General features: G+C 42.9%; 1 protein-coding gene across 1 annotated transcript in view; it reads left to right on the plus strand.

Moving 5' to 3' along the window:
• Window positions 1-23,697, plus strand: part of prkcq (protein kinase C, theta) — a 32,418-nt gene that overhangs the window by 6,949 nt on the left and 1,772 nt on the right. Inside the window, exons 2-17 of the mRNA XM_080757708.1 lie at window positions 5,019-5,532; window positions 10,849-11,048; window positions 11,641-11,701; window positions 12,834-13,020; window positions 13,823-13,854; window positions 14,217-14,302; window positions 15,137-15,266; window positions 16,908-17,017; window positions 17,365-17,494; window positions 19,444-19,604; window positions 20,097-20,270; window positions 20,830-20,921; window positions 21,047-21,109; window positions 21,413-21,551; window positions 21,881-22,069; window positions 22,875-23,003. Of these exons, the coding sequence (XP_080613834.1) occupies window positions 5,415-5,532; window positions 10,849-11,048; window positions 11,641-11,701; window positions 12,834-13,020; window positions 13,823-13,854; window positions 14,217-14,302; window positions 15,137-15,266; window positions 16,908-17,017; window positions 17,365-17,494; window positions 19,444-19,604; window positions 20,097-20,270; window positions 20,830-20,921; window positions 21,047-21,109; window positions 21,413-21,551; window positions 21,881-22,069; window positions 22,875-23,003 (2,001 nt within the window). The 5' untranslated portion in view covers window positions 5,019-5,414. The remainder of the gene's footprint in view (window positions 1-5,018; window positions 5,533-10,848; window positions 11,049-11,640; window positions 11,702-12,833; window positions 13,021-13,822; window positions 13,855-14,216; window positions 14,303-15,136; window positions 15,267-16,907; window positions 17,018-17,364; window positions 17,495-19,443; window positions 19,605-20,096; window positions 20,271-20,829; window positions 20,922-21,046; window positions 21,110-21,412; window positions 21,552-21,880; window positions 22,070-22,874; window positions 23,004-23,697) is intronic.

The raw sequence follows: 23,697 nt of genomic DNA on the forward strand, positions 1-23,697 counted from the left end.
GGCTGACCCAGCCCTAGCCCACATGATGGCGCTCCTTGCTGGTGATACCCCATCACCTATCCCTGACGCAGACAGGGACTCCACAGAGTACCTGGCACAACTGCTGTTAGCAATGGACTGCATGTCACTGAGCGGGGGGCTGTTGGTGTATGCTGTTGACTTATATGCTGCACAGCGTGTGGTCATCCCCCAGCACCACAGGGGGATCCTATTAAGCTTTGGCCACAACTCCGCAACTGCTGGACATCAGGGTGCCCAGGCAACCTGCGATGTGTTGTGTCAGATAGCTTATTGGCCCAAAATGCACCAAGATGTGGTTGTTTATGTGAAAGGTTGTCTGACTTGTTGTCAGTCCCAAACTTCAAGTCCAAACCCCAGAGCGCCCTCACAAGAGAGGGGAGTTAAGTTTCCATATGCAGACCTCCAGATAGACTGGTTTGGGCCATTTGCCAGATCTTCTCAGGAAAACTTGGCAAAGAGCATGCAGGTCAGGAAAGCTTCCTATGACTACAGGGCCTCGCAGGGCCAGATCAAATTACACATGCCCCAGACAATCACCGAACTGACCGACTCTGAGACCAAAACCTCTCTGTGGCTGCTCTACATTGCAGAGCGCTTGGTCGTGTTATATCTAGTCTATTTGAGTTTCTCACTGAAATAGTTTAAGCGACATAGGATCCTGTTTCCCGTGAAACAGTAAGAAACTTCCTCCCCTACCGAAACGGGATGACCAATCAGTGTGTAATTAGTAACCTTTGTTTACCTTCTTTTTATTTTATTCTTATACTATGAAAGCTACCTCAAAATGCCTATACAGAATACTGACTCCTATGATGAAGGGTTGACCTTTTAATTCGACCCTGCTTCAGTGTGAGACATGAGCAAACTACAACTCACTAGTGAAACAAATCCAACAAATAGATACGTTAATCTGTCACAAATGTAGCTACTCTTTTTGTTTACTTACATTAGATTTTTGAGCCATTTTGCTCCTTATATTTTGTTATCATTTAAGTCTTATTTTTACCGGACAAAATGTTTACTTACATTAGATTTTGAGCCATTTTGCTCCTTATATTTTGTTATCATTTAAGTTTCATTTTTACCAGACGAAATGTTTATTTACACTAGATGTTGAGCCTTTTTGCTCCTTATATCCGGTTATCATTTAACGAAAGTATGATTTCCTTGCTTCTACTCTGGCCCTTGTTCCATTTTCTCTTCTCACTGTCACCCTGGTTTGCCAGTTTTTAGACCAGCACAACTTTACAAATAGAAGAGGGAGCTCAGTGTAAATGACTTAGGAGAAACCATGTCGTTTTGGGTGCATGATGGGGTCAATGAGACTCTGACCCGCCCGCAATGACATGATTGACATTGCTGTGTGTTTTTCCCCTGGGAGCCTGCCGTGCTCAGGGAAAAACCTTACACCCACCTGAATGACATTACAGACACCGCTTCCTCCTCCTCTATCAGGGATATCATTCCGGGCAAACCGGAAACCTTGCAACACACCTGAAATGACACTGTTGCGTTCCTCTCCTGGGAGCAAAGGATCGTGCTCGGAAAAAGCTCCCTCTCTCTCTCTCTCTCTCCCTTCCCCATGGATGCTGATACAGGCCGAGGAAGACCTGCACCCAGGTTAATGACATTACAGACACTGCCTCATGCCTCCCAGTTCCTCCTGGATTCTACTCTGCAACTAGCGGAACTCTGCATCCGCCTGAAATAACATTACAGGCATTGTTTTCCTACCGCTCCCCTGTGCCACAGATACTACACTGGGCACCCAAGAGAAAACCATGAACATTGACAACACATTGGCCTCAAATTGACAGCTTGTCACAAATTAAGTGCGGGATATGAAATAGGACAAATGAGGGTCCACGGACGTTGTCTCGTGCCCCCTCATGTGTCCTAAGGGGGGATTATGTAGCGTGAGGAGGGGGGTGTTAACTGACAAGGCACAATTTGTGCTGAACAATGAAAGGATGACATGGCACCAAAAACCCGTTTTTGGTGAGTCAGTATAATTAGGAGAAACGGCAAAGTGTAGCCCTCAGTTTGACCCCGTTTTAACACTGCTGAGTACAGGTGTATGACAAAACCCAGACCGGACAATGTGTCACGCTATCTGAAGTGACCACAAGGTTGACTTTTTGACCAAATACTGACCCTAACAAGGAGACTCTCTGCCACATGCATGGCACATGCAACTATAGCACGAACACCAACAGACACGCACGCTGAGTGTGGATTTGATGCACATCACACACCACTGATAAATGTGTTATTCAGCAGATGAAAAGTGTAATGTTCTTATTGTTGATTGCTGATTCTATTTTTCATTTTCTAACCACTGATTTGTGACGTGTGCATTTGTGTGCATTGTGTGTGTGTGTATGTGCGTGTGTGTGCGCGACGCGCGCATCTGTGTTAGCACTCAGAGGAGTGGAAGGCGAGATGGTCAACGGAGATAAGAATGAATAATGACCACAGGATGTTTTTCCCGTGTGGTAAAAACTGTTAATGAAGAACTGCTAACTATTTTCTTTAAGTCAGCAGCTTAAGAACCAGTTTAAACCAGTTTTGGGAAAGACAGAATAGAGTCAGACCCCTTTCCCATATAATGAAGGTGTCAACTAAGACACGATGCTCTTTGACGGCGATAGCTCTGCTGAGTGGTCGCATCAACCCAGCTGGCCGAGCGCATGCAAGCGGGCCCAAACAACACAGCCACCTATGCGCTCCCTTACGCAGCTCTCCGGAGCGGCTGGCCTACGCGCAGGCAGGCGGTCCAACAGGACAGCAGACAGGCAGTCGGCCTGAGGACAACCGCCTAGTCTAAACGGCGATTATAGGACTTAAGAGCAGTCCTTGTTAATATACCAGTTTAATGCGAGTTTTACTCTGAGACAGTGATGACTTGTTACACTTTAACTTAAGAAGAAAAGTAAATTCTCGCGCGCTGCATCTGGACCAAGTGAACTTTTCCTGGCAATGCAGAACGCTTGAGGACCGCCGTGGAAGGCTGATATTTACAATCAGGTGGGTCGGACTGATTGAACATCTAGCCTCAAAACGACATTTGGTTTGATAGGGACCTTAGGCGTATAATATAGTCTAGTTGTAAAGAAGAGCTCTCTTTATAGACTATGATACACTGAGGCCTTCATGCCACTCTACCCACCAAGCCTACACGCCCTCTCTCTCTTTGCGAGGCGTTACTCTCCTCCTCCTACCCTCTTTTCCATTCTTGTGCTGCGTATACTGTAGCCTTCTTTCATTCATGCAACATGTTTTAAAAGCGAACCTATTCCAATCTCATGACGTGTTCGCTCATTGCTATGTGGTTTTTATGCCATTGTAACCAGTAATCGATATTAATAAACACTCCTTTTGATAGTACAATCTATTTTGTTGGAGCAGTTTATTTGGTTCATGATTTACTGTATATCTGAATGTTGCTTATGCAAAAGGGAATTCTATTGCATTTCATTTATTCAAGCGGTCCAACAACTCACGTCCGACAGACAGACGTTTTTGATGTGATGCGCTGAAATAGCTTGAATATTCCAGAGTCATTTTATTATGATTTTGGAATATCATTGCTGATTAATCATATCGAATTAATCCACTATTTCACGGACTACACTTTGTACTGTAACTCTGTTATTTTTGAGAACCGCTATTCTAACCAATGTCCTAAGAGTCTTTTAAAAAAAAACATTTGACGCTTTAATGGGTTTCATTCAAACAATAAGCAGTGCACCCCATGCACATACATTGGTGGTGGTGGTGGCAGATTACAGTAGTATTTCTTTTAAGTATAGAGGTGTTTTTCAATTATCTGTTAGCAGGGGCCACACCTGCAGCTTCAAAACCTTCAAAGAAAAGAAAAGAAAAAAGCACAGACACAGGAAGTGTTGGTTAAGCAGTTGTAGCCCATAAACTCAAACACAGGAAGCCTTACTCCTCCTCTCTACTCACAGGAAGACTGCATGTATGTGTAACGGTAATAAACAGGTACAGAAAGTGCTCAAGTGGGCGGTTTGGGGGTCCTGTCGCTGACGTGCTTAGAATCAGTAGTGCTGGTCGATGGAGGTATATGGGTATGGGATGGCGGGTGTCATTGTATTTGTGGGTTTCAACAGTGTATCAGTGTCAATGGCAGATTGAAGAGTTTAAATACAGAAATATAATCACACTCGTGTGAGGGGCGCCCGGTGTATGTCCACATGATGTCTCACATCGACATTTAGTGCCCTAAGCAAACATAAAGGTCCATAGACGTGGCTGCTATAAAATATATAGTTATAATCTTCAAAAGCCAGGCATTGGAGGGGACAGGGCCAGCGCCCCTCAGAAAATTGCAATTCGCTTATAATCATTCAAGATGGAAAGCAATGTAAAGTCCTGCACGTGTGTGCATGTGGTATGGTATCTGTATGCACATATGGGTTGGGGTCAAAGATTGTTGTAGCTTACATTTAGAGAGTGACTTTTACCAGGCAACGGTGATGACCGAGTACCGGGAGTGGGAGTGTGGCTCCAGTAATGTATTCCTGATCAGCGTTTAGTATTTCAGCTCTATTAATAGGACTTTCACAGTACCCCCCCCCCCCCCCCGACGTACACAACTCTCTGGTGAGCCTCAAATATCAAAACCCAATGCCTCTCTGACACAGTCTCTCGTCTTGCACCCAAGCAACTGTAATGTTTTATGGAGAGACGGCTAGCTCAGTGCTGATCTATGCCATCAGCGCTGAGCTATAGCCATCTCTCAATAAAACACTTCCAAGAGAGACAGCTGGTGGCTGACCAGTCCTGATAAGTTATGGCCATCGTGTCGGGGAGTTTGACACAATTGGACACAAATGGTAGTTGCCTTTATTGGTTTTTGAATACGGGTTAGAGGTGGCTCTGTTTTCTTTATTTATTTTTTGTCTTTGTTTGATGGGTGATGATACTCTCTCTCTCTTTTTCTCTCTCTCTCTCTCTCTCTCTCTCTCACACAGGGTGACAGCAACCTCCTATCAGAACAGTGTCGTTTGAAGCGTCAAAAAGAAAAGGGCGGAACTGCTGCCGCTGTGAGACAAACAGCCCTCCCTAAACCCCTGCCCCTCCTCTCTTCCTCCTCCTCCCCTCTCGTTCTGTCTCTCCTTCCCTCTCCCCTGCCAGCCCATCTCTACCCCGGTGGCATACAGTAGGCAAGTGAAGTACTCATCTCAGAGGGGACAGTGTTGACAGAGTGTTGACAGAAACAGAGGGCCGTCAACTTGTGAATCGACCAACCACAGGAGCCCCCAATCTCCTCAGCAGGCTGGTGCTGTCATTTTATACAGGACCTTTGAGGGGTTTCTCCGAAGGCTGTTTTGAACATTGGAGTTCACAGAGCGGGGTGAAGTGCAGTCATGGCTCCCTTCTTGCGCATTAGTTTCTCTAACTTTGAAATAGACCCGGGACTGGCCTACCACGAAGAGGTGCTGAGCCCCTACTGCGCTGTCTACATGAAGGAGGTGATAGACACAGGTCAGCTACTCTACGTTGTGTTTTTTACTGTTTTGTCAGTGAACGTCTGTGTTAATACTTAATCCCAAGTAGGCCAATGCCCAACGACGGGAGTCCCCCAGGGGTCTAATGGTCTATACTAGGGCCCCTCCTCTTTTCAGGCAACAAATGTCTTCACTGAAAATAGCCGATATACAAACTCAACGTGTCATGCTGCAAGACGTTGTGAGCTTGTAGATTGACTATCTCGTCCCAGAATGTGGGTAAACAAAGGACAGACAGAGGAAGAGAGAGATGGAGGCAGGTGTGTAAGTAAAGATTATGATGAAACTCAGAGTTACTATGATAAGTCGGGCTTCACTGATTCACTCTCTCTCCAGTTATTGTCAAGAGACCTGTGGTGACGTTGTCTTTCAATTGTAAACTTGATACTTGATATATGAAAAGTGTCTGTTCTCAGTGTAAAAACAAGGCTTGCTGAATGAATGAATGAATGAACAAATTTAAAACAATAAACTGTCCTTCACCTTTCAAGATGTTAAGTGTGACAGCAGGGCAAGTCGGTTCTCTGGGTTGATAACGGACAAGACTAGATGTCTTTGTTCTGCTGCTGTCTATCTTTAACCACGGGGTGAATAATATGACAGCTAGTGGTTCTAAAAACAGTCAAACAGCGTGTCATGGAGAGGAAAGAGGAGGGATCTGCCGTTTGGGCCCGTTTCTTTTCCTCTTCTTTAACCACAGCACTCACACTGCAACATAGCAGAGGAGACCGCCTGTGAGTGTGCTGCGTCTGTGTGCGTGTGTGTGTGTGTGTGTGTGTGTGTGCGTGCATGTGTTTCAATGTTATTAATTGACCATGGAATTTAGTTTTCCCACTTTCAACGCTCCTCTCTTGTGTGTGGCATTGCGTTATCTTTAGCCATTTGTAGATGTGCATAATAGTCTTTTCAGAGCAAAAAAGCGCAGTGCTTTTAACCAAGAGTACCAAATAGGCCCAAAAGGCTTTCTGTGGACACAGCCCCTGTTTGCCAAGGTGTTTCTGAAGCGTCCGCAACTATAGCAATTTGCCTGATCGGCCCTTATACCTGTATTATACAGTAGCCTACTGGCACGAGTGCTTACATTATTCAAATGAATTGCCATGCATCACGTCAGGAATCCACTAAAAAACATGAGAAATTGTTATAAAGGGCCTTCGAAAATGCCCAAAATACATACCAAGGAAATAATAATAATAACTATTTTGTAACCCCATTTTCGTTTCACACTGTGCCACTGCCAATGCCTAAGATGTAATCCTGGGTGCTAAACTCCCTCCGCCAACCTCATGCTGGACAAAGTTTATTGAAGCTTAAATGTGCGTGCCAAAGCAAACCGGACGAACACAACTGACTAGCGCACACGCAGCGGTATGCAACATCTTTCAAGCAACAGGGCTTTTCTTGGGGTCTGATACTCATGGCTTTGCTGTTGATGCTTCCCCTTTTTCCTAATAATGCCCAATTCCTGCTTTAGTTCTCGGTGTAACTGCTGAAATGTCTTTCGATGTTTCGGTTTTCCTTTCTCTTCCTCCCATATAGAGCGTCGCAGTCCCGCCCCCCTACCAGGGACCAGGAAATTATTCCCTGTTCATTTGCCTCATAGACATTTCAAAAAGTATTTATTTAAAGACCTTTTAAGCCTCGTACAAAGCCAACTCGAGTTGTGACAAATCATGACAACAAAAACTATTTTTTGGGCCGAACAAATAATAAGAAAAAATACACTTTTTTTGTTGTTTTTCTTCTTTGTAATTATTTGTTCGGCCCAAAATGTTGTGTTTGTTGTCATGATTTGTCACAACCAGAGTTGGCTTTTTCCGTGGTGTAATCGTCTTTAAATAAATACTTTTTGAAATGTCTATGGGAAAAATGAATGAGTAATTCACTACTGGTCCTAGCGTCGTCATGAAAGGGGGCGGGACTGTGACGCTCTATAGCTGGAGCTGAAGCCACAGGGCCACTCGCTGATGGTCAGCTGATGATTCTACAGAACCGATGATGAAAAAAGAAATCAGAGAATCAGGATTTTGCAGTCCAGTTTTAACTAGGGGTGCACGATTATGAAATTATGACCGATATCCGATCTCCGATTATTTGCAGGGTCATATCTGCCGATACCGATTCTGACCGATTCCGATATTATAGGATTATAGGATGGAAACAAGCCTATAGGCCCTTGGGGCTTGGGCCCAAAGCCTGTTAATAAAGTATTAAACCAATCAATAAATGGCCTTTTCCAAGTGTCTGTTTTCACAACTGAATGACTACTGAATAAGAGTACACTTTCTTTTTACTTAAGATTACTAAAGATTTTACATCATAATGTATGTAAACTTGTTCTAGACTAGACACTTTTGATTCATTGAACTCAATGAAAAAAAAAGTAAGCTGGTGAAAACCGATTAAATAATCTGTATTCTTTTTTAGACCGTTCCGATACGGCATTTTTATGGCCGACATGGCCTATTCCGATTAATCGTGCATCCCTAGTCTTAACAGTGTGAAGTGTACACCTTATCTGCACTCGTTTGTTTACATACTCAGTGGAGTTAAGAAACAGTTTGTCCTTTGTGACCGACTCTCTGCTCAGTGCAAAGTGATACTGCAGCCCTGCACAGAGATATGAGAGCACGCCGTCTAAATGTCACATCACCAAAGTGTGAACGACAACACAGGAACTGATAGACAGCGTGGGTTGAGTTCTAGGTTGTAAAAAGAAAAAAGAAAATGAAGGTTTGTAGAGAAAAATACTCTATACATTGAAGCTGTGTACAGCAGTGGTTCCCAAACTTTTTCATGTCAAGGACCCCCAAATTGACACCAATTAGCCCGCCGCTGCCTGTGGACCCCCATTTGAAGAGATATGCCAGGGACCCCCATAAGAAGATTTTTACGGCTCTAGCAGTGATTGTCAACCCGTTTGATTTCAAGGACCCCCAGTTTGACATGCATTAGGCTATGGACCCCCATTTAATGGCATTTCTATCTCTGGGACCGCAATGTATATTGTAAAAGTCAATTTCACTCTGAGAGAGTGTACAAATTGTGGTTCCATTTGTACACTCTCTGAGCTACAGACCCATAATTGTCCATTTGGTTCCATAACTATCATTTAGCGTTGGACCCCCTGGAACTCCCTCAAGGACCCCTGGGGGTCCCCGGACCACTGGTTCCCACCCAAACCTTTTAGCTCAAACCCAAAAGAGAAATTAGACGTTTGCCCCGGGACACAAACTAGTGAAAATAGCAGATCTACAAGCTCACAATGCATCACTGCCATTACTACTTCTTAACCTTCCTTTGGAGATCTAAGGGTGTATACTCTTAATGCTGCATACAGTATAAGAGAGTGTACAGGGTTTGACTATGGAGCTGACCTGTTTTGACATTCCATATGTTGATCTGACCTCATCAAACCCTGTACACTCAAGACATGCTCCTTATATGGCCAGTACAGAATTCATTCCATGTTGATCTGACCCCCCATGCCAAAGCGCCAGCGCTCGCCCAGCAGTCTTACTGGTTTTAATTGACTAAAACATTTACTACTCACTATACTCTTGACAAATAGGACCATGACCCACACATGGGTCCCAACCGACTGTTTGGGAAACAGTGCTATATAGACCTATAGAGGGAACAAAATGAACACCTGCAAACTGCCAATGCCATGTTAATTTCCTCTTTGCTGGTAAATTACGGAGATAACCCAGTCACTCACTCAATATTAGGAGCCTACTTCCTGATTCGTCCGATTTCTTTTTCATACAAGAAATCAGCCTGGAAACCAGACGAATCAGCCAGTGAAAAAAGAAAAAGAAAAATCAGTGTGAAGTGAAGGGCGCTCTTATCATCATATCATCATCATACATCATCTCACTACGGCCAATCAGAATTTGCATCCTCACCTTCACCTTCGCCATTCATGGCCTACTGCAAGTCGGCAGCTCGACAGAGTGCATTTCTAGTATGATTCTGTATTGTACATTATGTAAGTGGATACATGCGATATTATGCCACATAGAGGAACTAGAGGAAACATCTCTTAAATGTTGTGTAGCTGGATAATCACAGACAGTGCATGGTCAGGTGGTTAAGTGTTTACAGCCGTAGCCTATATCCGCTGCAGTGCAAAGCACCATACTGTACTGTATACGCAGGCCTTATGGCAACACATAAGCTGATGGAAAAGATAATGTCACGACATGAATTAAAATTCCCATTTGAATGGATTATGTGCGCTAAGCATATAGGAGAAAGATGGGAACAAATCGCAGGCATGCTAGACCTGTTTATGTGGAGGATGGACCAGGGTATCTATCCGGTAGCACAGACAGGTTGGGTAAATAATATACTCCTGCCTTTGCCCTTCTCCAAGGAACCAGCATTGGCTACATTGAAAATGAGGGCCTGCCCTCAATTGTACTCAATTGTACCCAACTCGGGAGTACAATAGAGGGGCAGGCCCTCATTTTAAATGTAGCCAATGCTGGTACTTTAGTTCAGACTAGTCATTGGTCCAACAAACGACAACATACCTCAAACCCTAACGTAACCATAACCGCAAGCACGGGAGCAGCGCATGTTCGAGCGGTTCCTGCATGTTGGACTAATGCTCTGTCGAAATTACCTCCTGAGTTTAAATAAAGGTTATGATGATGATTGCAACTGTAGTTGTTCCCTGGGCGCTGTACTGTCTGTGTCTCCTACAGAGCGTTGCAGTCCCACTCCCTTTCAAGACGACGACAGGCCCAGGAAATAATTAAGTTTTCCCATAGACATTTAAAAAGTATTTATAAAAAAATCTGTAAGCCTTGAACAAAGCCAACTGGGATCGTGACAAATCATGTCAACAAACACAATATTTTGGGCGAAACAAATAATTACAAAGAAGAAAAACAACAAAAAAGTATTGTAACCTGCCCTTTTTTTCTTCTTTCTAATTATGTGTTCGGCCCAATTATCTTTTTGTTTGTTGTCATGATTTGTCACGATCCGAGTTGGCTTTGTTCGAGGCTTACAGATCTGTAAATAAATACTTTTTGAAATGTCTACGGGGAAAATGCACAGGGAATTATTTTGTCGTCTGCGATGCTCTATAAGTAGTTAGGATGGGTACATTTCCCCAAGGGCATGATAAAGTGTATAAACATAAACAAACAGATGCCCTGAGACGGTGCAAATCCTATAGGCTTTGCGTGTCTCTTCCCATCTTTTCTCCTACACCGTCCTCAGTCCTGTCTGCTGCTAAAGCTTAAATGCATGGATCCGTTTGTCTGTGTGTGTTTTCCAGAGAAGGGCCAGGTGTACAAGCAGAAGAAGTCTGTGTACCCAGAGTGGAACAAGACGTTTGACGCTCACGTCTACCGAGGGCGCGTCATGCATGTGATGGTGAAGGACCGCACGGCAGAGCTCAAATCTGAGGCCACGGTGGCGCTGGACATCCTGGCGGTACGCTGCAAGAAAGAGGCAAACGGCAAATTGGAGATGTGGGTCAGTATACAGCTGTGTGTGAGTGAGATGTGGGTCAGTATTAGAGATGTCCCGATACTGTATCGGTATCGGGAAAAGTATCGGAAATAATTTCCCGTTCATTTTCCCCATAGACGTTTCAAAAAGTATTTATTTAAAGACCTTTTAAGCCTCGATCGTGCAAAGCCAACTCGAGTTGTGACAAATCATGACAACAAGCAAAAACAATTGGGCCGAACAAATAATTAGAAAGAAGAAAAAACACTTTTGTGGTTTTTCTTCTTTGTAATTATTTGTAAACATCTTTAAATAAATACTTTTTGAAAAGCCTATGGGGAAAATGAATGGGGAATTCACTTTTGGTTCTCTCGTCGTCATGAAAGGGGATGGGACTGCGACGCTCTATCATTTAGTTAGTCAGTGTGTGTGCGTGTGTTTTAGCAATCAGTCTAAACTAGTCTAATCAGTCTAAACTAGACTAGACATCATAATGGTATCGCCCACCACCACTAGAATGCTTCCCCTTTTTCCTAATAAACCCCAATTCCTGCTGTTTTTGGTATAGCTGAAATGTCGTTAGATGTTTTGGTTTTCCTTTCTCTTCCTCTCCTAGCTGGAGCTGAAGCCGCAGGGCCGCATGCGAATGGAGGCGAGATATTATCTGGAGAAAAGTGGTGAGTGTCTCAAACTTCGCATTTCTCAGTTCAAGCAATTAAGGTGTGGAACTTGTGACAGGACTGGCATCACCATTCTGAGGCAAGAGGCTTATAGACTGGCATGTGTTGATTTCGTCATCTAAAACGAAGACTACCTTTTTCCACTGACAAAAACTAAATGGAAACTAAATAAAAACTAAGCTATGATGACTAAAACTAAGACTAAATATATGGACAATTTGACTAAAATGTTAGGAAGGGACTAAAGGACAAGAGATCCAGTAAGAGTCATTTTACACTTAGTTGTATGCTGAGAATAGCCGATCTACAAGCTCGCAACGCGTCGCAACGTGCTGTGAGCTTGTAGATCGGCTATTTGCAGCAAGTGTCATTACGACGGCATCAAGGCCCGCCAAAATACATTTTAGTCGACTAAATCAACTGTATATTTAGTCGACTAAAATCCTATGATATTTAGTCGACTAAAACTATGCTAACACTAATACATTCCAGGTGACTAAATGGGACTAAAACTAAATGAAAACCATTCAACAGACTATGACTAAAACTAAAATGCTGAGGCGTGTGAAGCTATACAGGGAAGATCCTTCTCATGTCCCTAAATATAGACTTGGCAATTAATGCTGTTCACAACAGGTGGCCCAGCAAGTGTTACCGGGTAACAATTTATTCAGGATAATAACACTGTACACAAATAGAAGATCACACTCTGTAATAACTAACACATGCACATGGAACATGCATGTGCACACACACACACACACACACACACGCAAAACTGTAATCCTGGTACCGTACTGTATTACATTTTTAAATGCCAGTGCAACTAGATAGATTATCTCTAACTTTGGCTTGACAACAGGTCAGCCAAAGCCCCTTCGCCTAACACACACACACACACACACACACACACACACAATTGCTCATGAGCATGCACTATAGTATGCATGCTGAGCAACACTGTCTGACTTAATTGTGCCCATGACTTATGACGCGTTTTCTCCATCGTCTTCCAATTCGATATTCGACCAAAACAGAGGAAGTGAATCGTGCCGTGTCAAAGTGCACACGTTTAACCTTGCACAACATTGGCGTAATGTTAATGCGTGTGTTCGGTCCCGTTTGACAGATTCCGCGGGTCAAGGCGAGGCGGACGCGGAGAGAGAGGCCGAGAGGGACAGCGAGGGTATGTTCGCCCTGCACCACCGACGCGGCGCCATCAAACAGGCCAAAATTCACGTCATCAAGTGTCACGAGTTCAGCGCCACGTTCTTTCCGCAGCCCACCTTCTGCTCCGTCTGCAAGGAGTTTGTCTGGTACGGATCCCTATAGCCTCCATCCTCCTCTAGAACAGCGGTGCTCTAGACGAGGAACTATATTTCCGCACTCACTCCGTGGGTGCGGAAACAGTAATATGCACATATTACTGTGTATGTTTCTTTTCCCTTTTTTACCTCCTTCATGATGAATTCTTTTTCTGTTCTTTGGCTATATAGAAGTGTCTATATTTGTACGTCTCTAAATGTTTTGATGATTTGAACATGGTGGACGCTCTTTTAAACAAGTGTAATGCTTTATTGGGTCGTCCACTCACAGTTAACAGTCTTTGTATTGAGTTGTGCTTGAAATGTACTGTAATTCTGCAAACTGTTAATAAATATTTCAATCAATCAATCAAAAAGCAAAAATAGACGATCTACAAGCTCAAACAAGCTTTTCAGCTTGTAGATCATCTATTTTTTTGCTATTTTTCAATTGGAATCCTGAATAAGTAATTTTTTTTATTTAATTTCAAAAGCCTTTCAAATGCCTTTAAATGTTATCTTTATAAACTAAATACACATTGGACAAAAAAAGGCAATAACATTTTAATACTCATTAAGCTACTAATGTAGACTGAAGTAATTAAAGCGGGTCATGATTGCAAATCAATAATAATACCAGTATTCTGATATTAACCTGAGGGCCACATTAAGTGAAGGTGGGGGCCGCATGTGGCCCATGTATGCTCTAGTCTAGAAGCACAACTACTGTGATGGAAAATGATAAATAATCTCACATTAGTCATCTTGAAATGTACCCAAAAGGATTCATGGCTTCTTTGTTTTCACACCACAGGGGACTCAACAAACAGGGCTACCAGTGCAGACGTGAGTGGCTTTTGTGGTTTTTACTTCCTTTGTCACCAAGTTAGTCATACCACCCCCTGACCGCTTCACCATGTCATCTGCCGTCTGTGTCATTCTGTGTCACAGAATACAATGGCCAATGTCAGCAAAAGGCTGCATCCAGACTCACAGAAGTGTTGTTCATGTAGTTTTATTCAAACCAGGCGCAGGGCAAACCACAAACGTGTTTCGGCCAAAGGCTTCCTTGGCGTGATTGCATGGTTTGCCCTGCGTCCCGATTTGAATAAAAGTACCTGAAGGACACTTCCGTGGGTGCTGGCGGGCCTTTGCTGATATTGAACTCTTGCACGTGCACCTGGTAAATAGTTACGTTTTTCTTACAGAATGCAACGCTGCCATCCACAAGAAGTGCATTGACAAAGTCATCGCCAAGTGCCCAATGTCAGCGATCAACAGCAAAGAGACAATGGTACGTACGTCAGACCTGTTGGTCCACAGTCATATCCATTCTCCAATGATACCATTCAACAATGAGTTGATTCTTCAGACCATAGCCATATGTGATTTCTTAGCAGGCTGACATATGCAAGGAGATGTGTAAACTTTTCATAAAGTCCCTCGTTTTGCCCTCGTTTCATTTCCTCTCAAAATTCTTGCCTGCTTGCTCTCATAATATGTGAAACCAACAGAAAATGCCAACCCCCACATTGAGGTATAGTGCACATAGAGCAAGCCATGTGCCCACCACCATGGTTCCAGGAAATGGTTACAACATTGAAATTCAATATAGGTATTAGGTACAGTTCCAATAGTTTTCCCCACCGGCGTAGGGTCCATTGGGCCACGCGGGCCGTGCCCCAGTCAGTTTAGAGCTTTCCCAGTCTAACTTTGAAGAGAGGGGGCCAAAAAACTAAGAAAAACAACAAAAGACGGCCTACTTTGGCAGCCCTTGTGCATTCTGTTAGTATAGCAAACGACAGCATGCAAGCCGCCTTTGTTTTAAAGGCGCCCAGTCAATCGCCTGGCTTGCCCACAACTCCTTGTCTAGACAATAAATAGCATTACAGACCATGTGTGTAAAAGAGTAAAGAAATTAGTATAAATTTTGCACATTTTGCCTCAAATTTCAGTTCTACTACTAGCTTTCAAACCACCTGCGCCACTTGGATTGAACCATTATGCAATGTCATCAAGGGCATTCCGTTTGATGGAGGGACCTTTGTGAATTCACTGTGACTACCTCAATAGTACACTGTGACAGGCATGCAGCTGTATAGAAGTCTGTTTTCACTGTGTGTTGCAGATCCACAAAGAGCGCTTCAAGATCGACATGCCCCACAGGTTCAAGGTGCACAACTACAAAAGCCCCACCTTCTGTCAACACTGTGGCACACTACTGTGGGGGCTGGCCAAGCAGGGGCTCAAATGTGAGGGTGAGAGAGGACTCAGTACTTCATCCTAACGTATTGCAGCACATGTTTCACCTCATCCTGATATACAGTGACATGAGCGAATTAAGGAGCGAGCAAGCAAGCAAGAACCTATGTTTCTATGTCAGTGGTTCTCAAACTATTTAATGTCAAGGACCTCAAAGATTATATGTAATTGGCCGCCATCTGAAAATGTGTTGTTCCAGGGACCCCGCAGAAGCAAAGATTTGAGTTAAAAACGTTCGCTCTGAAAGAATATATATTTGAAGATTTGCGACACATTTTCACGATTTTTCAAAAATAGCTACAGTAAGGGGTTCCTGTCCTGAATGGTTTAAGTTAAGTGGTTAATGCGAGACCTAGTTTTTCAGAAAACTGTCAGGATTTAGAAGACATTTGTAGAATCGACCTTAGGTCTAAATGGGTTAAACCCCAGCATCTGTATTGTGGGGAAGGTTTTTGCTGACAATAGCAGATCGACAAGCTCACAATCTTGTCGATCTGCCGTTGTCAGCAAAAGCTTTCCCCACAATGACAGAAAACAGAAAATATACTAGCATAGAGCCCTGAGGGACTCCACTCATATGTGCGTAAGTGGTTATGGGAGACCAATCACAACACTTGTTTAATTCACGGAGAATGTAAACTGATTTGTAAAGCATCAATGTAATTTCCTTGAGCGGTACTTCCGCCAAAATCCCGCAACTTCCGCCCAAAACAAATGATAGCGTCTACAGCGTAGGTCTTGCCCAGCGTGCATTGAAGGAGGAAAGTGGCAACCAGTCCTAGGAGTCAAACTTTTTAAGAAAGCATTCTCAAAGATTGACCTACAAGGGAAATGGGGTTAAACGCAAACCACAATTTAACAGCCTCCTGATTGTGTCATTAAAAGCATAACGTTAGGCAGCTCTGTCATGATTGTCTTTATAAAAGTACAAGAGTACAAAAGTGGTAGTAGAATTACAGATTAGAGAAAATATAAATATCTCTGCTGTCTGGAAGAAATCGCTCCAAAATGTTGGAAGTTTCTTTTTCAGGAAATTAAGAAAACCTCATATATTTTTTAAATATATTGTCAATTACTTGCATAGGGGGAGGGGCGGTGGAGTTAGCTGCTTTAGCAGACAGTTTGAGGGTCCAATATGGAGTTAAGAGGTTTTGCACTTTTTACTACTTTTTATTGGTTCAATATCCTTTTAACCAACACACAGAAGCAAGGGTGTTCAATAGCACTGATTTACCGGCAGCAACGGTATGCTCAATTACAGTATAGTGAGAGCTTTTATATTATCAGTAACTATCCACACCTGGGTAAAATGGGTACATTAAGGTTTGTATACCAGGCAACCAATACACATCTGCTGCAGTTCCCTCTACACACTTGTCACATCATAATCTTACATTTCTAGTTAGTTGGATCAACATCATCATAATTAGTCTATCTAAAGGGTTACATAATATTAAACAACTCATATTCTTACATTGATATTTGAGAATATTAACCACAGCTGACTTTTTTTTATTTATTTTTACAATCTGCAATAATGTAACAATTAATTTGTTTCACTGCACTTTGAGCACTACTGCATTCATATTACTGTCATGCCAACAGATGTGTCAACTGTGTAACTGTTTTCTGTGCAGAATGTAGTATGAATATCCACCACAAGTGTCAGAAGAAAGTTGCAAATCTCTGCGGGGTCAACCAGAAACTGATGGCAGAAGCTCTTGCCATGATTGAGAGCAAACAGCAGGTCAGTGGGGGCAAAAAGTCTACAAATTCTTTGGCATGAGGCGATGCCGTTGCAATGCATGATTTATTTGCATTTACATTCATGCATTTTCAGCTGCAAGCTGAAAATAGTCGATCTACATAGACACCCACGCGCAACAAAGCATAAAATGTCTTAGTTTGACTACTCTCTTCTCCCTAACATTTTCCGACAAAATTTTCAGTATACTTAGTCATAGTTTTAGCTCATCATAGAGTTTTCATCAGTGAACAAACATGTTTTGCTATAGTTTTAGCAGACCAAATTACACTGCACACCACATATTTATAATTTGCTAATACTACATGCAAATCTCTTATACCGTATAGGCTAAGAGTTCCAGAGACGTGGAGACGACCGGTCGAGACGGGCCAGTAGGTGTGGATCAGCCGGGTGTTGTCCGTGCACCGTCGGGGCTCGTGATGGGCTTACCTAAAATAGCAACCCTTGCACGTCCAGGTGAGATGAACTTTTGAAGCCAAGGTCATTCATGTTCATCGACAGGGGCTTTCATCTGGTCAAACTGAACTAAATGCATGCGTTTCTTGGGGCTAAATGCAGAGCCTTCTATTGGAGAGTTGCGTCAATGAGGGGGCAGAAACCATAGATATATATAAGAAAGGCTAGATGGCTGCTGGCCAATGGAGAGCAATGTCGCTACGTGGTGGCCATCTTACCGAGGTGCAGGGGTGGACTGGCCACAGGACGTACCGGTCATATTACCAGTGGGCCGCGACCGTTCTTTTAAATTTTGAACAGGCAGGCAAAGTGAGTGACACATTTTTGTCCCAGTCCAGCCCTGCCGAGGTGCAGCATAACATTGTGTCTGGTTTGTTATAAACGTCAGAGACATCCGCATACTTTATACGCTTTTATATGACATTCATATAAAAAATACCATGAAGCAGATAAGCATCCTGAATCACGTTGATAATGTTTGAAGATTTGAGCAAGTTATGAATATTCTTGTTTGAGCTGCCATAGAACACTGTACTAGTGTACTGTAGCACCTCAGCAAGATGGCCGCCAGGTGAACTACGTCAGAGACGCCGCCTTGAGCCATCTAGCCTTTATATATATCTCTGGCAGACACAGCAACACTCACGTCACGTGGTTCATGTAACTCGAAACAGTGACAAACGCGTGTACAAATCTTTTGAAAATAACGCAGATCTACAAGCTTGAAGATCAGCTAATTTTCAAATAGCCTAAATATATAATAGTGGTTAATGTAGCCTATGTTTTGTAGGCCTAATAATAAATAAATATCTACAAAGTAACTAGTAACTAAAGTAGTATATTTGCCTCTGAGATGTAGTGGAGTAGAAGTAAAAGTACAGAAAATCTGAAATACTCCAGTGAAGTAAGAAATACCTCAAAACGGTACAGTACTTGAGCAAATTTACTGAGTTCATTTAATTTACACCACCGCTCAGTCTCATGCAGCTCTCCTCACTCGACTCATCTTGTTTGCTCCACTTGAAAATAACTGTTGCAGTGTTGCCGTGTGCGTGTTTGATACCTTGCTATATAGTTGACAAGTGTGGCAGAGCCTCTGCAAATGGTTTTGAGCCATAAATATGACTATGAGGCACTCATACTGTGATCTGGCTTAACCTTTGTGCAGAACTAGAATTTCTCTGGCTTAACCTTTGTCCAGAATGGCCAGAAAACAATCATGAGTGCTGCTCGGAAATGCGCTGCATTTGAGCCAACTTAACAAGGAGGAACAATGGATTCCAGGCTCCAGCCATGCATACAGTATGTGGTCGCTGTCGTGTGGAAACCTTGTATGTCACTGTGTTCTAAATAATCTAATGGATCCAATGCAGTTATTTAGTCACAAGCTCTTGTTAATACTTACCAATTTTAACAAGAGCCAAATTTCCAAATTTCATTTTCACAAATATTAGTTTTTACAACAGGCTTCAGACACGCCTCCTCAGGAGACTTGGCTCAGATCTGGACCCATTTAATTTCGTTGCGACCACATGCCCTTGCTGGCGTCGACCCCAGGCAGGGTTTGAACCCACAACCTTCCACATGAAAGGCATATGCTCTAACCACTACACTAGGACGGCCACAAAAAAAGCTCATAACAGGTCGCATTGCGAAGCGTTGTGAGCTTGTACATCGGATATTTTTGTTACTTGTGACACTGACTGCAGTATGACGAAGTAGAACATTATTTTTTCGAAACAACATAAAAACAAACTATGGAGTATGGAGATACAAGGTTTCCGCCCCAACAGCAATGATATGGAAGCATATAGTACTACAGAGTTGTGCGCGCACACACACACACACACACACACACACACACCCTTCCTAAAGGCAACAACTATACTGTAAAGGGCATATGATGTATAATGTATATGAAACTTGACCTTGCATTCTTCTCTAATCAGAGATGCAGGGTATAGCATGGGACAGTCCTGCAGATGACATCACCGAGGAGGAGGAGGAGCCTGAAGAAGAACCCGTCTACGCGGTACCCAGAAAGGAACACAAGTTCAACATCGACCAGTTCAAACTGCATAAGATGCTGGGCAAAGGCAGCTTTGGCAAGGTACTGTACTGCACAGAGAGAAGAACAGAGGTACAGTAGAAATGTATAGAAGAAGGAGTATGGAGTGAGGATTAGGAAGAATGATGGCACTACTGTATGTCACATTCATTTGCTTTTGCAGTAAAAATCCTATATGTTTATATTATATAACTCAATCAAGCAATATTAAAATCAAGTAAGGGATGAGACGTCGAGGGACAGTATAGATCAGGGCAGGCAAACAAAATGGGAACAAGACGGGCTCCAATAATAACGGTGTGGCTTCCATATTCAGACTTTGTGTGCAGGCCATCTATGACATATGAATCCAATCCAGTCTGATCGAACACCCATTGACTTCCATTAGAAAAATCAAAGTGAAATATGAATAATAATAATTAAAGTGAGTCAAAAGCTGCAGTATTTGTTTCAAAACATGCATTGTGTGTGTGTGTGCGTGCGTGCGTGCGTTGTGTGCGTTTTGTGTGCGCGTTGTGTGCGTGCGTGCTCCAGGTGTTTCTGGCAGAGCTGAAGAGCTCTGGTGAGTTCTTTGCAGTGAAGGCTCTGAAGAAGGACGTGGTCCTGATGGATGACGATGTGGAGTGCACTATGGTGGAGAGGAGAATCCTCTCCCTGGCGTGGGAACACCCCTTCCTCACACACCTCCACTGCACCTTCCAGACCAAGGTATATATGGAGCACATCTGGACCGCACAGAGACTCACGTTCCGTACACATGCTTTTTAGCCTGCATATATACTGATACACCCCTGAAGATGAGAGATATTGTCTGTTCTGTGATCTAGATGAAATTGAAAACGAAGTTCACTTTTTGTTTTACTGTCCTAAATACGATGACTTAAGGGATAATATATTTTGGTTAACAAGATGTCTTCTATATGTGGGGATTTCCTAGATTTAAATGACTACTGTATGTAAAAATGGAGATACGTTTTGCCAAAGGGACTTTCCTTGTAGCAGATTTTATCTGTCAAGCTTGGGAAAGAAGACAGAGTACTCTGTATACATCTGAGGTGTAATATAATTAATTATGTAATGTAAACATGCTGTAAAATGCATGAATTATGTAATTGCAAATGTGAAAATGGTGGGTTGGGCACAAGTTGTGCATGACACGAAAATAAATAAACTATCTAAACTATCTATCTATACTAGTACATTAAGTACAACATCCTCCGTCCACCACTTGTTTTCCCTGACCTGTCGGCCGGTGGGTGTGTTCCAGGAGAACCTCTTCTTTGTGATGGAGTACCTGAATGGAGGCGACCTCATGTTCCACATTCAGAACTGCCGCAAGTTTGACCTGCACAGATCCACGTACGCTGTTATACCCAGTTATATACCTGTAGTCGGTGCCAGCACTACTCTGTTTTTTGCCTCGTAATTCCTCAAGCCAACTCTGTGTCCGTCTTCTTTCTGCGTCTATATCATTTATTTTGCAGGTTTTACGCAGCCGAGATTGTCTGCGGGCTCCAGTTCCTGCACTCTAAAGGCATAATCTACAGGTAGGCTGACCACACAGAATTGGATCAGATAAGGTGCAGTGGTATAGCTGCCCACCACAGCAGAATCAGAGATCACAGCGCTACGAGCTTGTAGCTATTTTGGGAAAATCGTGATTTTATTATTAACTCAAATACATTTTAAAGTGAACATTTCTTTTTAACTCAAATCTTTGCTTCTGGAGCTCCCTGGAACAAAATATTTTGAGATGAGGGAGGTCCTTGACATGAAAAAGTTTGAGCAATTTTCAGAATCGTCCGGTTAAATAATTCCATATATTTTTTTCTTTCCCCTCTTCTTTGCAGAGACCTGAAGCTGGATAATGTCCTGCTGGACAATGAGGGACATATAAAGATAGCAGACTTTGGCATGTGTAAGGAGAACATGCAAGATGACACGCTAACCTGTACTTTCTGTGGGACCCCTGACTACATCGCCCCCGAGGTGATTATCACATTTCTAAGTTACAACGGAAGCTCTGATTTCCATTAAACATATGTCATTGCAGACCAACCAGAACAACCACTGAGATATAAAGAGCATGCTCTAGTCTAGAACTACAGTAAGATCATGATATGAAACATAATGTTCTAGAACTGAGATCACTGGTATACTCATGTCACTACGAAAAGGAGGAGCACACTTCTAAAAATCACGCTTTGAGTTTGTTACAGACAGTAAATAGTTGTGCTATACTCAAGACAGAGCTGGTGTGAGCTGACATTATTAGGGGCGTGCTGCATGTGACATGTGCCCGTGTGTTTTTCTGTCAGATTCTCCTGGGTCAGAAGTACAACAACTCAGTGGACTGGTGGTCCTTTGGGGTGCTGTTGTATGAGATGATAATTGGCCAATCTCCATTCCATGGTCGCGACGAAGAGGAACTGTTTCAGTCCATACGGACAGATGACCCCCGGTACCCCAGCTGGCTATCTAAGGACGCCAAGGACATCCTGGTCAAGGTCAGACATTGGACTCCATCTAGCACCCAGTGCAAAACCGGCACTGAAATGCTAGTTTTTTACCAAATGTATTTGCACTCATCTTAGCACTGAAATACATGACATGTCATAATCATGGCAGTTGTTGTAGCGACTATACTTCTTCCCATCGAATCAAATAAACAATAAATAGAATCAACAAACCAAATGTATATTTTGGCTCCTACATCAGTCATGACTCATGACGCAACGATGGCCTGATTTACACATTTTCTTCGTTTACAATATTACAAATATAAAGTGTTCACTTCCAGGGCCACGTACAGTATGTACCCGAATCTTCCGTATTTTTCAATAAAAAACATTTAATTTTTTTCCGATCGGGCGCGTAGTTGAAAGCATATCGCGAAAATGCTTTTTATTGAACAATATGGAAGACACAGGTGCTTATATACCCTCCCGAGCAGAATTGTAACATCTGTGGCCCTATAGGGTGAGAGCTTTATATTTGAAATCTGAACGTTTATAGAGGTAAGGGATGCAAATGGAACGACTCCCAGCCAGTGTGTAGACCAGGTTGAAGGTCCACCATGACGGACAAACGTTATGTGAACCATTGGCTACACTCATCTGTGTGCCTGTGTGTGTGTGTGTGTGTGTGTGTGTGTGTGTTGGTGTGCACATAATGCACCAGGTGCAGGAACACAGAACGCCTACAGAGCACCTACAAGTCTGTACTGGTGTGTGTGAGTGTGAGTGTGTGTGTGTGTGTGTGTGTGTGTGTGTGTGTGTTGTTTGTGAGCTCATGCTGTTCTTTGTTCTATAGTTGTTTGAGCGGGAGCCAGAGCAGAGACTAGGGGCGAATGGTAACATCAGGCACCACGACTTCTTCAAAGACACCGACTGGGATGCCCTGGAGAAACGGCAGGTGGAGCCGCCCTTCAGGCCAAATGTGGTAAGACTTTTTGCAGTAGAGCCGTGATAAAATAAGTTGCTTTTAATCGATTCATCTGTTCACTATTTTTGATTTGATTATTTTTGTATGTAAGTTATTTGGTACCTTTACTGTTGATCGACTAATTGATAAATCAGTTATTCGTTTCAGCCCTACTTTACATTTAAAGGTACAGCCATACGTAGTGTATTTTAGGACAGAGAAGATAGGGGAACAGGTCTACACGTGTAGAAAAATCTAGTCTGGTAACAAAAACTCCACCATTTTCCTTTGCCGTCAACGTTTCAATCTGAAGAGCTTCATCAGGAATTTATGATGATGATCTTGAAATCGAAACGTTGACAGCAATAAAATAAATATAAATAGTGGAGCTTTGTGTCCGCTGTGCGGACTTTATTCTTGTCGTTTGTCCTGCGTCTGCAGGGCATTCATGTATTTAGCTATAGCCTACTTACGTGCACATAACAAATCTTCCCAAGACGACCACGAGATCACAAATCGGGGCAGATCACGTTATTTTCAAATGATCGCAACCGGGGAAGCAAAAAACGTGATCGGGACATCCCTAGTTTCAATATGATATCCATATCATGATATTTGACTGGATATTGTCTGTGATTTGGGATATTGTATACTATTGTGATATGTGAAGTGTACTATACAAATATAAATATCGGATCGAGACATGCCAACA

The sequence above is a fragment of the Protomyctophum bolini genome (assembly GCF_963924005.1).
Source record: "Protomyctophum bolini genome assembly, chromosome: 23".
Classification (NCBI taxonomy): domain Eukaryota; kingdom Metazoa; phylum Chordata; class Actinopteri; order Myctophiformes; family Myctophidae; genus Protomyctophum; species Protomyctophum bolini.